Here is a 15912-nt window from a genome sequence, read left to right on the forward strand (position 1 = left end):
TCAGCAGTTGCACACTCAGAAAATAAAGTTGTTCTACTGCAGAGACCAAATGTTTTAAGTACAAACTGATTTCAAAAAGCCATGGCAGCATAAAGAAGGGTAGTCACAAAGATTCAGTCAAATTCAGTGCAATGATATATCCTTTATCAGATTCTCCCTTCTTTGCGCTGATTTTTTTTTTTAGCAGAGAACAGCTACAAAGTACAAAGGTGTAATCAAAACTGTTACTCAGCACAGATGCATAACTTTTTTGTGATACATACTGCAGATATCTTTAAAATAAAATTTTCAGTTTCTCTGTGAGAATTAGTGTAATTCTACCACTGCCAGAACTTCCTTCTAAAGATTTCAGAAACACCATTTAGGCATATATAAAAGGATGTTAGGCATATATAAAAGGATGAGAGAAGGATTCTCCCAAGAAATGGTTCTATATGCCATAACACACAGCAATTGTAGAACTACTTCAACTGAATGCAATTGAGAAGTTGTATGAATAACTTCCCTTTTACCTTCCTTTTCAAATGTTAACTTCTAAATATAGAAACTTCAATTAGAAAGTGCACAATCATTATCAGTTCTGGTTTGACCTATAGACCCTACCATACATCTCAAAGACAACCGCTAAAATTATGCAGAACAGCAAATAGCTTTTGTTAAAAAAATCCACTATCTCAGGCCACTGGATTTTTCTCAATAGTACTCTGTTTACTACACATGTATCCACCATTCAAGACTTAGACATGAAACTCATTAAACTTCTGTGGTCACTTTCACCCACCATGTAGTGAAAAAAACATCACTGAAAACAATCTGCTAGCAGCAAGAATAATGAAAATTCTGGACAGATCTCCTTATAAGAACTTACCATTTGTCAGGATGCTGTACTGCTCTAACCATGCTACTTTAACAGTTTTAGTGAAGTATTACTGTAATTTAACATTTATATAAACTGTAGCGCACCATTTCCCAGAAAGTATTCACCTTTAAAAGAGCATCTACATATATATTGTGTTGTGACATGATTTCCTTCACATCCCATTTCACATTAGCCATGAGAAGCAGCATTTGTTCATAATCAATGGCTTTAGCAGCAACAATCCAATAAACTGGTTTACGTAGTTCACTGGCAGTTGACACTGTCTGAAACAGAATATAAATAAAATTCAATTCACTAAATTTCTGGCTAATAAGAGCAATATATAACTATGATGTACAAGCATTTGCACCATATTGTACAAGTTTCAAATCTTCTGTTTAAAAATCAGCTGTGAATTACAATTCTGACCTGAGAATAGAACTGCTGAAGAAAAGGTTTCTTGGCAGCTGGCATCACCGCATCAAGATGAGGCTGAAGAAACTCAAACTGCTCAGCCAGAAATACCCTTTGAAAGCAAAGAAAATTTACTATGAAATAAACGCAACATTTGGCATGTCTCTGTACAACTTTTACTCTACAGTTGACATATTTGGCAATAACGATATGCAATCTTTGAAAATTTAGTCCAGAGAAGAAACATATCAGTTTCATACCAGCATATCAACAAGTATTCTCAATTCTGACAATTTTAAAATATGATTGCAAACAAGAAAATGCTTGAATAGAGAATAAGGCTTGAATATCAACAATTCATATTTCTATTTTACTCAGGATACACTGCAAAAGTCTGATCCAAAGTCTAGTAAAGTCAGTGAATGTGTCCCATAATTTCCATACTGCAGGGCAGTCAACATTAATATTAATAAATCCATATCAAAATTCCAGAATAATATTCCTAATTACTTATATACTAGTGAATCTTTCAAAGACAGAATATGAGATCAAATTCTTTCTCAGGGGTAGGATTTGTTAATAACAACATAATGAATAAATACATTTCTAACTAAGCATAAATGAATGCAAAAAAAAAGAGCTCATTTGAAAATACATTTTAAAAATGAACTTCTAATCTTTAAGTGTCATTTTGTGTGGGGAAAAGAGTAATTTCTACCTAACTCTTACTATTGTTCTGACCAAATAAAAAACACTTCCTAAGTTTTGTGTTACTTGCTCATAATAATCTCTTCTTCACAGGTATACTTCCACCCATTGCAAAGAACATTTCAATCCAAGCCAAATCAATATGAACTAAGCAGTTTTGAGTCTCAGCCATCACCATCTGAGTACTTAATATAAGGTTTAAATGAACCATACAGATTAAATACTCCCATTAGCCTCTTTAATTTTAAACTTCTTCCTGTTAGATTTTCCTTGTACTGTCACAAATTACTGGACCAGCTGCAGTAAAATTTCATTGCTTGTGCTTGCGAGTGGTTAGACCAGATGGCTAGGCCTTACTACCTTTAATTAATAAATTACCTCTAACACTCATATTTAAAATTACATTGATAGGTAGGAATTTTTCACCTCTCAAGAAGGTTTTGGATTGTAAACACGATCTCTTAAACAATCCATAGCTTCCAGTGACTACAAAATGCAGTGTACAGTAAATAACCTACAAGGATTCTGTGGCCACCACTCTCTCTGCCAAACCGTACAGCGAATTGCCAGATGTCAGAACTACAAGATGACTGAGATGTGGGCTTGGCACCTTCTCCTTTCTCTCTTCAGCAGCTGTGAGGGTTCCTGTGGGATCAGCAGAGACCTCCTAAAACAAAGAATTAAACAACTGAAAAACCACAAAAACAGCATGAATGGCTCCAGCTGAGCAGTTTCAGATGACAGGTAAGAGGAAGGAATGTTTTTAATTCTAAAGTGGCATTTAAATCAAGCCTGAATCAAAAGACAACTGTAGATTTTTCTACTTCAACAGTGTGGTGTTCAAACAGGTAAAAAAATCATATCACATAGATCAATATATATCTCAGGGGGAAAAAAAAAAAGGGCCAGAAAAAAAGCTTCTTACTACACCTTAACACCCATGCAGGCTTTAGCCAACTCCCTACTAGGAGACTGACTTCTCACTCTTGCAGATAGTATCTTCAATCTGACAGCAACCAAATAAGGAGACAAACCAAAGAAATATTACTTATGCATGGGCTTTACTGCTTATGTGAACTGCAGCTAACTTAAGGAAAATACAAATGATGTTTTTAAACAAGTCATCATTCCATGAAAATATCTATCCTGCAGACATCTTGATCGTAGAAAGCAAGGAAATGTTCACAGCACAGGAAAAGAATCTGTAATAAGAAACAAGTTAGACCAGTGCCCTGTTGCAAAATTTAAAAAAAGAGAGAAAGAGAGGGGAAAGGAAGAGGGGGGAAAGGAAGAGGGTAAGGAAAAAAAAAAAAAAAAAAGGAGGGAAAATCCCCACCTCTACATTTGAGTAACATAAGTACCAGTTACAGCTAGAAGAGGATTCACAGAAGGAAGAAATTCCCAGAGCTATCATATTGGTCTAAGTAGGTATATAAATGGACACCCCCTGAAGCTTAGCTATTTGCCAAAACCATATCAGGACATGAAAAAAATGTAGTTCTGGCTTTAGATTAATTACTCATACCATGCTTATTGCTTTACACAGGCTATAAAAATATGAGAAATGCTACAAAGCAAAGGTGATATAGAACCCAGAACAGATAAAGAAGATAGGCATGATATGGCACTGTTTTTTTAAGTAAGAGCCTTCCATGACCCTGGGGATAGAAACTCTGTGGCCAGACAGGTGCTACAACAAATCAGCCTGTTTGTATGGAATGAAAATAAATTTGGTCAATAACACAGTGACAAAGTAGTGGTAAAAGTTAATTTCTTCAAAAGCAAAATCAGCTGCACAACATGTCTGCTGTAAAGCAACGAGCAACATATGAACACACAACCAATATGACAACAATAATGCTTAAACATGACATTTATGGTTAGACTCAAAAACAGATTAGCGTAATTCTCAGATTGCTGTAAAACTGGCCAAAGATGAAGCCAAAAACATGATAATAAATAAAGCAGCTTTGCAGTTTGTGGGGTTTTTTTCCAACTGGAGATAGAAATAAATTGAGAGGCAATTGCAGTGAAGTAACTAAAGAATCAGAAGCAGAATGAAGAAAAACAGACTCAAGTTGAGCACAACAGTCACCAGGAGTTTCTTCTAGGCTTCACAGCAGAGAACAACTGTGAGGAATGACATGAAATAGAATAATTGCTATTCACATGTTTTCCAGACAGTTTTGCCTACAAAGAAAAGGAGAGCAGTGAGCACTAGAAACATTGATGGAACCAAGTGTTGGTCTCGCTCATTCTAAATATCAGGATTGAGACAAGGAAGAATATGTATTATAGATCTAGAAAAGCCAAGAGGAAAGGTACTGCACAGATGATCAGATGAAAAGGGGAAAAACAAGAGGGAAGTTATTCTGGTAGCAAAATATCTGACAGACCCATTATGGTTATACTACAGCAATTAAGGACAGGACAGGTGAAAATTGATTATGTCAAAATGTGTACGGACTTGTATAAGAATTTGAGTGATACAGAATGAGCAGAAAGATCAAAACTTTGCTGCCATAGACAATGCAGCACCAGAATGTGTTAAGAATATAAGCCAACTGGGAAGATAATAGTGTCCAAACTGTTTAAAATGATTTGAAGTGTGGAGGAACAAGAACATCACAAGTTCCACTTTAACTATCTTGGATTTTAGTTGACAGATGCCTCCTGTGATGTGACAGCCCAAGGCAACAGGGAGGTGGATTTGCTAAATCAGAAAGGCTCTTTCAGTTCTCTGTCTCCCAAAGACGTCAAACACAAACATAAAAATGGTCTACAGCAGATGGAACAAAGCACAGGCTGGGAAAGCGGAGTTCTCACTATCAAAGGTGAGGAAAGTATCTTCAGACTTCTAAAAAAAATTTTGTAATAGGTTACAGAAGCAGAAAGCGGATAAAGCAGGGAGCCTTGAAGGATCCCCACAGAAATTCTGACATTAAAAGCAAAGACTGCTGACTGAGCAATACCACCAACATATCATTTGTAGCACTAAAAGATCTCACAGAAATAGATCAATGAGCAGAAGATAAAACTACTAAAAGAAGCTTATGGTAAATGCTATCAGATACAGTTGCACTGAGCATGGGAATGATTATAAAGGCTAGCCACATCACTGTGTTATTTGAAAAATGAATTTTTTCTTTGCTTTCATCTATGTTCATGTTCAGCCAGATAAATATGCAATTAAACTGGCCAGGTATTTCACAATACCGTGAAGTTTGCATTCTGCTGAGTCTATCAGAATGGATAAGAAAGCCAAAAGGCCTGGATATTTGCTAAAACTCATGTAACCTCTTTCAGGCAGTTCTGAAGATACGTACCCAGTACATCTACAAGTATAATGCACACAGGCAATAACATCTAATCATCTAGGCCTATAACGGTCAATTTTCTAAAAATATTAACTGAGCCAAAGACACCATTGATTAACTATCAAAATCCACTCCTTATCTGCCTTATCTTTTTCTTTTTCACTTCATGTCATTCTCAAATAAACCAAACCAAAGAAATGAGAAACTTTGAAATGTTTAAACATGATAAAAAACCAAACCCACAGCCTACCAACCAATTCTTTATTCTTAGGAGAGACAGTGAGCCACAGAGCTGGGGAAAGACTATCAGCGGTAAAGATTTAAGCATCTTTGTTTCTTTCAAAGACTAATTACAAATTATGTAAAAACCCAAATATTATAAAGACTTAATTTCATATTTATTGCACTTCAAAGTCACCTGTCATTTCAGTATTGAGATACATTTCTACCCGACTGTTTCTCATGAAGGTAAATAACTTGTGAACCTTTTAAATGCCAAAATTGTGTTGCACTTGAAGACACAAAATGTACATGTAACAGCTGGCTAAATCAAAGATATGCTAGGGTTCAACCAGGGAGTCAAACTGTGGTTCAAATATACAGGGCAAACACAGTATGAGCATTTCGTTCTCCTAACTTGTTCTAAAAAGCAGGCACTGCAAAAGCATGTTGATAGCAAAAGGAAGCCCAAGGAAACAGACAGTGTGCCAATCCCCAAGAACAGCACAAGATCATTCTGAAAGGGCTTCAGTGATGCATGTGTTTTTTCTTCCAGCCTTCATTAACAGAAACAATCAAATTACTGAAAGCAGCAACAAAGGGGCAAAACATACAGGCTGGAACAGGAAAAACGGCTACAGACTATTTAAAGAAATCAGATGTTTTGCAATGGACTGGACTTGTTAAAGCTAACCCTTCCAGTAATTTAACAAAATCTGCAAGACAATCTCTGTTGTCAGAGAGTCCGTTTGAGCAGAATGGAGAACAGGTAAAGTCCTGTAAAAATGAAAGTGGGTGAATGACGCCGGTCTCAAGAGGAGGAGGAGGAGGAGGAAGAAGAGGAGGAGAGTAGAAGCCAGGAAACTGAATAGCAGCTAGCCCAACTTTAATTTCAAGAAATGTCAAGTTACACTGAGAACATTCTGTAGCACCTAGCATCAAGTGTGCAGAGAGCCAAAGCAGAACAAACTTGCTTAGCTTTTCTCTGTGTCAGAGTAGCAGGCCTTGCTGATAGAGCAGAATTGTGATATATCCAAGGTATATTACAGCCCATATAATATCCTTGTAAGCAAACTGGGCAAAAAACAGATTCAATAAAATAATTTCAAGGTACACGTGGAACTGATGCAAACTACAAGATACTTTTCCCCTTCCTTGCCAAACAGTGATTTTAAAAAAAGCACCAAACCTACCTGAACAATAACCAAATCAACTGTAGCAAGTACAGCAGTAGAGATTAACCAGCATTCTGTGCAAACACCTTACAGCAGGTCTTATCTATTCAGTTTTCTCTATTCTTAGTCTAACCCCCTCATACTGTCATAGGAAAAGAACAAAGTTTTCTGGGCTACATATGATTGGCATACAACAACTAGCAATTATTTATAAAAGCTGCTTTGCTATAAAGGCCTGAAAATATCAGGATACAGAAGAGGTAAAGCAGGCTTATGACTTCTTTACCTGTTTAAGGGTTGCTAGTAACAGTAGTATGAGCTATAGTGTGTGCTTTGGTAAGTATCTTTATGCAATATTTATCTTCGAATTAAATTTCATCTGGAATGCATTTTTACAACAGAAAGGTATGTATTAGCAAATAACAGGTATCAAATAAGTATGAGCATGATACTGTTTGATTAATTGTTGGGTATTTTACTTTAGCATTTACCTGTTTACTCCCAAGAAGAAATTCTTTAATAAATAGGAAGAATAAAATAAATAAATCTATCTTTGTAAGGAACAAGCCTCTCCTTCAATCTCTTCTTTCAAAAAATGTCTTCTGTAACAAGAGAACATTTTCATTTCAATAGTTTGGCTAAGCCCAGTGGCAAACCTCTGTTAAGCCTTCCGTCTTAGGAAGAAGAGATGATATAAATCAGAAGTATAAACTACCTAAGCTAATTATCTAAGTCAAAGGTTTGACATGCAATTTGCAAGACAGACATTTTTAAGGGGCCTGATCTCATCGTAAGCTCAGAAACTTGTATTTATTTCAGTTATCCAACAGAACTTATGACCAAAATAACTTATTATCTGCTATTTATGGTGGAGAAATTGACAGTTAATTATAATCATCCACTTACAGTAACTTTAAACAAAAAACAGTAAACCCCACAACTTGTTTCCAGTACACAAAGTTCTGCAGATTACACTAATAACCAATAATCTTTCAAAACTGAGCTTCTCCTGTCCTAATAATTTTTGTGTAAGACTTTAGCTGTAGAATTGTTCTGATTTAATATACATACACAATAGGAACAATTTTAGGTTTGATTCTGCTATGAGAAAATGGCAATACCTCTAAATGCTACTGAAAAAATCCTGATCTTGAAGGAATAAGTGGTGTTTGAAAGGCATGGAAAAAATCAGACTATCTGAAAACATTCTGGCAGTCAAACAGCCTACAGAAGCTCTGACATACCAACACTGTTACCAAGAACTTGATGTGCACTGATGGGAGAAGGAAAAGCAGACTGACCCCAGATGTTTACCTAAGACAGGATAGCTCTATCACCTCTCTTTATGAAACTGTAACTGGTAGTTTCTGTAATATCCTGAGCATAGAGTACAAGAAAATAAACACTGATCAAAGAAAGCATAACCCCTTATTGTATTCAAAGGCTGTCTGAAAAAAGCTCAACTCACTCCAATATACAAGAATTTTTTATTAGAAGAAAGAAACTTGATGTTGAAAATGACAGGTAAAGCCAATTGTAAAAGCACACTGCATTCAAGGGTAACAGTGCTTTTTGAATATGATGGAAATGTGTTAAGGTTTAAAAATGGTACTTTTCAATACTCCTGTGATGTTTTAAGTTGAAAGATTAGTATTTTCTTGCTGAGGGGCACAAAGCTTACAAAGCAGGTAATCTTGACTCAGCCCTTAGGAAACGAAATCAAACATAAACAATGTAAGCTACTACAATGATCACCACTCAACACACTTTAAGACAGCAGATCATTAAAAACCAAACAGCAAACCATCTTGAGAAACCATGCTATTAATTTGCTATTTATTTACAATCCTTTTCAGGCAAGTGATACCTTTACAGCGTTATGAAGTGCCATGCAAGGGATCCCCAAGCTTGCCAATGCTTACAACGCACACACTACGCACCAGCCCCAGGGCTGAGTTGATCAGCATTGCCTTGCGGTAGGCATGACGTTTCCAATTTCAGAGTGTGGATCCTCCATGCTCCTTGTCACAAAACAAACACGTCCCAAACTTCAGTAGGGTCAGTCCCACTGACTTCAGTAACAGACTTCAATAAAATTTGCATAGAAACTTCTGGGATCTTTGTATTTCATTTATTTCTTAGTGTTCAACATTAAACAGCAGACTTTTTGCATAAAAAATGATCCAAAGTTAGCAAGTTTATTTACTGTCTTGTATAACCTAACGCAACAAGGCCTCTATCAGGAATCGCTGTGTGCTGATAGACAACTGAGAAAATGAGTCATTAACTATGCATTAAAAAATAAATATCAAACGAGCCTCCGCAAAAAAGCATGCCCACTGCCACACCCTTGGGAACCTGAACCACTACCTTACGAAGCCAATCTGGTCCAGTCACACACATTTTTACTGCAGCATGTTTCTTATCCAAAGAAAAATTTTCAGGAGGAGCTACTGCTGGTTTGCAGGTGCTCAGCTGCAACTCTGTGGTCACCTGAACTCCTCTGGGACTAGGAATCAGCCCAAGTTTTGGGTGCCCAGCAAGAAGAATCTGAAGTGACTAAAATGAGATGGCTCAGTGACTGCCCAAAGACATACAAAGCAATTGCCAAAACCCAGAAAATTTGTTCAAAAAAATAAGCTAGAAAACTCAGTAAATCATTCCAGTCTACTGGGGTAATAGTCAAACAAACAAAAAAAAGTTGTATGAAGAGCTCTAAATGAATAATGTGAGGAAGCAAAACAGCTGCAGAAGTCCTAGCATATTTTCAAAGTGCTTGTCATGTCAGAACTTTCTTTGGTATACACAGAGTTCTCTTCCCTTGACAAGCAACTCCTTAAACATTGTCATTACGTACGTTGTACAAATCTTTGCAAAGAAAGGAAGAAAAAACCTCACAAATTGTCATATTTTCTTTTTTTTTGTTTTCAGGCCTCTTTTTTTTTTCTTTGAAGGAGCAGGATACCAAGACAGGATTGTAAAAGTTGCAGAATTTATCTTTGGCCAAACAAAACCTCACCAACAATCACTGCTCACAGCTACCATTCCAGCGAGGACCTTAGCTATGTTGTTTAGGATCAGCATCCTGTGCTAGGCACTGCCATGTCAAGTAACAAATTCCACAGCCTAGACTCACCAGAGCTTGCCACTGGTATGCCAGACGACATAACAGGGTACATATCCACATTAAGTAATGCAGGACTGTGCTGTGACATTTTAAGTAAAACTGAATCCCTTGTTTCCAGAACTGGGACTAGTATAACTGAACCGTACCATTCCACAGCATCAAAGGGTCAAAGCCAAAATGGGTTGGAAAGTCAGGCATAAAGAAAAAACCGGTTCCTCCCATTATTCCTTATCTTATTTGTACAGCTGAAAAATGTACATTTTACATCTCTGCACCATCAATCTCTAACCTACTCTGCCAAAAGATATATACTTTATGGGGGAAAAGCCCAAAAGCTAAAGTAAAGACAGAATCAAAAATACATTAACCAATACTTCTTTATACCAGTGATTCCTTCCATCTACTCTTCTACACATTGCATTGCAATGCTTATATACTTTACCACAGTGATCTATTTTGTAGTGCTGTAAGGCACAATAACTCTAACAAATTTCATTCTAAATCTCAGTTTTACTTGAGCAAGCCAGTTTGCAATTCAATATTTATGACTATTCCATCGTTATTTGCCCACAAAATCTCACCTTTGGAAGCAGCAGTATCACTCAAGGCAGCTATGTGCGCACACACAGGACATTCAAAAACAGTATCTAAGTAATGGCAGTACCATGACTGAGTTACGTTTTGTGAAGATAAGGAAGCTGCTTAGAGACAGATAAAGCAAGGAATCAGAAGTGGAAATTTCCCTTCCAAATCACCAATTATCATAGATCACATCGATCTGATTGATGCCTTGTACCTATTTGGAGGCTTACTGGTCTCAGTGGACTAATACAAACATCGTTACTGTTGCAAAACCACATTCCTGTTAGAAATGACAAACACAAGGACCAAATGAGTGTAGGTATCTCTGCATATCCCACTCAGGGGAAATGTCAGTAAGGAGTCATAGGCAGCTCAGAAACAGGCACTTGGTTCAGTGTCTTTGGCCTAATCAAAACTGCACCTTAGCATTTTAAGTGAGGCTGAAACAAAAGCACTTCTTCCGCCCCTTTTCACTCTTCTCTCTCTGTGTTTTCCTTGTAATACATCCTGCTGGTATGAATCAAACACAGCTTGTAGGGCGCTATTTCTGGAGGATCCAAATTATTAGCTCTGAAACTCCTGCACAGATGAAATCTATTACTGAAGTTACTTTATGCTAGCTGTGGAAAGTCCTGAACATGAAGTTCAGATACACATATGAAGTTCAGTACAAAGTAGCCAAACAAATTTTTGAAAGTCATATTGTTTTCTTACCTCTCAGAAATGAAAGTGCACCCTAATCAACTTTAAAACAAATAACACAAAGTGCTTGTATTTTTTTATACTTTTGAGTTAGCCTACAAGTATTTCCTTAAGGTAAAGACAAGTAGCTTAGACACAGAAAACTGGTTACTCAATCACTGTATGCTCCCAACACACTTCCACATAACTTACTACAAGAAAGCAAATAAAGACAGTTTCACTAATTGGTAGGCCCCTTTTATTTATTTTTAACTAAACCTATTTCATTTATATATCAAAAGAAATTTCAGGCCATACTTAAACCAGTATCAGTATTAGCAGTGCAGAGATTAACAAAAACCATAGCTGGACAAAACCTCATTACTGGCGTATTTATAACAGTTTTAAATAGGAAGCATATTTAAAGCAGTAGCACCTAAAGAACATACTTGCTCAATCTTGTAAAGAGTTAAGTCCCTTCATCCTTGTCATCATAAAAGTCGCTTCATTATTGTCATCATACAGAACATCCACATAAAAAAAAAAACCATCCAAATTACAAATATGGTTTTGTATCATAAATACGAGGAGGAGGGGCACTTTTACTTCCAACTGAAGTGGTAAGGTTCTTTTACTATAATTTTACTATTGTGTCAGTGTAGGAGCAGCATACGGACATTGAATAATACGTATCACAGATGAGGTGTCACATTATTGCCCTGGGGTGGAGTTAACATGAATGAACACATGTTCATATCTCAGCTATTTCCTGTACACAGTCTAAAACATTAATCTAAACTGCAGGGGGACTTGCTGCAGTTTATAAAGTACAGCTGGCTTTGCTATGAAGTAATAGATTGTGAAAGGGTGGAGATGTGATTCAGCTACAGTTGAATACTGCCTAGAGAGGACAAGGACCCTCCAGCAGAAGTAGGGGGTATGCGATGCATGAGGAGGGATGCAGGGAAGAAGAGAGGAAACAATTTAAATTGCTGCAGCCTTTTTCCTCAGTGGCCGTGAGTCAGAAACCCAACTCTTTGTCTCTAAGTAGTCCAAATGAAAACCAGGACAGTACTTATTTCTCAATTATGATTAGTATACTGTAAGTACAGTACATATTCAAAGGGCAGACGCTCCTTGCACTGTAATAATAGGGAAATATAAACTTAATAGAGCAGCTCCATAAGGAGCTACAGAGAATGCCTCCAATCGACCTCCATGCTCTTCACACTGAAGATGCTACAAAGATGCAAGAAAGAACTTTTAAGTGCAGCTCAGCTTTACCTTGCCAGAGGTGGAACACCCCCCCTTCCACTTTGCTTTTTTTCTTCACAAAGGAAGCTTAAAATTCAGCTGAATAATAATAAAAGTAGTATCCTAAAAAGGTGTCTGGTATAAACTAGATAGCATTAATTCAATCACAAACAGAAACTACAAAAAGTCTACAAAAAGCAGGAGAAGATGGCCTTTAAATCCTCCAATTATTCCTCTAACTCCTAGCAAGAAATATAGAGTAAATAGGCCTTCATCCACTTGGTATCTCAAAAAGGAACGGACAAAGTCCAAGAAGAAAGCTAGGAATGATCCAGTCTAAACTACTAAAGAATCTTGACATAGATCATAGAGCTCAACCTTTGCAAGCACTGACAGCTTAGAGGAACTATTCTGATCTACATGAAATTCTGGCAGAGCCTTAGTCACAGATTTAGAACTATCAGATTCCGACTATCTTTATGAAAATAAAATAGTGAAAGATGCTGCCATAAGGAACTGAAATGCAACAGAAATTATAGCCCTTAATAAAGTTACCATGAATAGAAGACAATGCAAAAAAACCCAAAATTCCCAACAGGCCACGAGACTGGACCCCACAACACAAAAATGAATATTTTCAGAAAGCAATTTACAATAATCTAAGATAAGAGAGGAGAATTTTGACAGAAGTCCAGAACAGTCCATACAATCATGAGAAATACCCATTTTATGACACAGTAAAGATTAATCTCTACTTTCACAAACTCTTAAAAATAAGCAAACAATAAAAATACCCAGAAGACATTTTCTTCCTCATGAATCAAAAAGTAAAAAAATTTCCATTTATAGTTTAAGACCAGCCTAAGTTCATAAGATATTAATAAACCTCATGGAATGCCTTAAAGTTAATAGCAATTAGCTAAGATTTTTTCCTCCTTTCAAATCTTACCTAGAACACAGATATTAATTTCAATTGACACTAACATTATCTGTAACAGCACCATTAAATGACTGAGGAGGAAAAAGAAGGGCTATTATTCTTCCAATTTACTCCTAGAAATTATTTTTCAAACATTATTTCAACTCATGAAAAAAAATTCAAGGCTGTAAAGCGCTGTCAGGAACTGTGACTACAGAGTAAGTTTAAAAAATTCATTCCATAACTTGCCATTTTTCCATAATCTTTAACTGATTCATTTGCAAGATCTTCCTAGCATTATTTTTTCTTTTTGAATACACTGCCTTTGAGATGAATATCAATATGGCCAGCCTTTTTCTATTTTGTAGAGGCCTGGGGTTATTAGTTATCTTATGCTCCCTCTACTGACTCTATAAGAAATGGCCCTAAACCCCTTTATGAAGCTCAACTGAAAGAACAGTTTAGGATTCAATATAATAGTTTAAGGAATTAAAAAGGCAAAAATACAATTCTACGGAGTGCCAAATGCTTGTGAAAGTCAGAGTAGAGCATCTGTCTTCTACTTCTTTCTAAGGTACAAGACTTAGAAAATAAATCCTCCCTGCAGTATCTGGGGTATTAACAACTACACAAGCCATTTATGATACTCTTAGGAAACATCTTCATAATGTTTCAAGGGGTTTATATTTAGATGGAAAAAAAGAACTTCAAATCTCCATTTTTGCATAGTTCTTAACATTTCTTTATAAACTCTGCTGCTCAGTTGAATCCACAAAATCTATCTGAAGTCTCCTGTTTACCCTTTGTAATGTGATGTAAAGGACAGTAATCTACTATCAGTGTGACACAAGCAGCATATTTACTTTTCACATTCTGAAAATAACTCATGAAGTGACCAATGGGATATAGTCTATAAAATACATCGGGGAAAATTCTCCACAATTCAGAAATGACTTAACAAAGGACTTAGTATACTACTTCTATTATCTTGCAGTGTGAATGATCTTCAGGATGGCTTAGTGTTTTGCTATTCTTTTACTGAAAGAAAAATGAGTCATCTATTATGTTGGGTTTGTTTTCTTTTTTATAAAACATCTCATTTAATAAGGATAATACTGGAATGTCTTTATTACATGAACCATAATACATTGTAAGATTTAAATACACAATTTTGTTGTTAAATCTAGCAAAAGCTATTGTGCATATTAGAAACAAGTGATTTCATACAATAATGATATTTATTTATATCATGATATGCCATGAAACTAAGCCTTTGTCATTACAGACACTGAATATGAAGAGAGTTAAAAATCAGAAAGCCACGATAAAATGCAATTCCTAAATTTCCTACACAGACCTCTATCCCACTGAGCATTAACAAAATTGAGGTATTTACCAGATCAATCAGACTCTCCTGGATTCTGTTCAGTGTGGTACGTAATCTGCTGCTGCTGAGGCCCAGTCCTGTTGATTCAAACTGGAAGAAATACATTCTATTTAAGTTGGGGAGAGAAAATTCATTGGTTTAAACTTTACAGTGATACAGCAAAATTTCACTTTGTAAACACTAGCTACAATTCACTTACATTAAAGTTTTAGCGCATGATCACAACCATACAAAATGAAAAGAAAATCAACAGAAGTCACAGCACTCAACACTGCACTAGTGTGAAGAATGACCTGAGTACCTTTCATGAAGATGACAGTTTACCATTCATACCAATAAGCAACCAGTATCCTTTATTGTTATAATACTGTATTTGGGTGCAGGACCCTGGATTTTCTCATTTGGGCCATGAGCCTAGAATGGTGCACCATGATGCCCCCACCATGACATGCATGCACACCACACCCAAGCCAAATGGTCTTGACTTCTCTCTGAAGCTATAAAATTTCTTGTAATTTCTTATTAAATACCTAATCTGCATATGTAAAATTATATCCACTGATATTTATAAAACAGTCATTATCACTTAACGCTTATAAAGATCTACCTGAGAAATGTGCCATCTTCATGCTCATGGCTCAGAAGTATTATGGGGCAGATGTTCAGCTGGGATAAATCAATATAGCTATACTTATTTCCTGGTAAATGCAATGAATTATACCAGCTGAGGGTCTGATTCGACATGCATAATTATTGTAGCTACTTATCCTCTACTTTCAATTCAAAAAACAAAGAACAAACTAACACAAAAAAGGAGGTGGAAATGGGACAGCTAAGAAACACACATTTATGTCAAGAATCTGTAAGTATTTGAATACGGTTCTGGTATGTGATTCACACCAAAAGGCAATTTACTGAACAATATTTAGAGCAGTGTTGCATGCTGTATTATTTCTCTTCCTTTCAGTGCACTAAATCAGGGAAGGAAGTGTTCAAGTTCATGTCATCTCCTCCGCTCCTTTTATATACAAAATGGTATAATTTGGGTCTCCATTTACTGAATCTAACATTTCTAACTGAAGATGTCCATCTGCCCCAGTTCTCCTACATATTCAATGAAAATTTACATCTGAGCTGAATTCCCACAGGAAGTACACTCTGCTGAAATCTAGAACCTGATCTGGGAGCCATAAATCACAATCTAGTGTCCATATTTGATAAAAAGAAGTGTTCATGCCTTTGTTTTTCCACTTTTCACAGGTGAAGTAAG

The 15912-nt window shown here is 36.3% G+C and overlaps 1 protein-coding gene across 2 annotated transcripts in view; it reads right to left on the minus strand.

Annotated features, from left to right (window-relative positions):
- VPS50 (VPS50 subunit of EARP/GARPII complex) overlaps nucleotides 1-15912 on the minus strand; it is a 102440-nt gene that overhangs the window by 9932 nt on the left and 76596 nt on the right. For both annotated transcript variants that reach the window (XM_049798566.1, XM_049798567.1), the window contains 4 exons: nucleotides 14652-14732; nucleotides 2500-2648; nucleotides 1289-1385; nucleotides 985-1143 (listed from right to left, as the gene is read on the minus strand). In XM_049798566.1, the coding sequence (XP_049654523.1) occupies nucleotides 985-1143; nucleotides 1289-1385; nucleotides 2500-2648; nucleotides 14652-14732 (486 nt within the window). The remainder of the gene's footprint in view (nucleotides 1-984; nucleotides 1144-1288; nucleotides 1386-2499; nucleotides 2649-14651; nucleotides 14733-15912) is intronic.

This window comes from Accipiter gentilis, chromosome 4 (assembly GCF_929443795.1).
Source record: "Accipiter gentilis chromosome 4, bAccGen1.1, whole genome shotgun sequence".
Lineage (NCBI taxonomy): Eukaryota > Metazoa > Chordata > Aves > Accipitriformes > Accipitridae > Astur > Astur gentilis.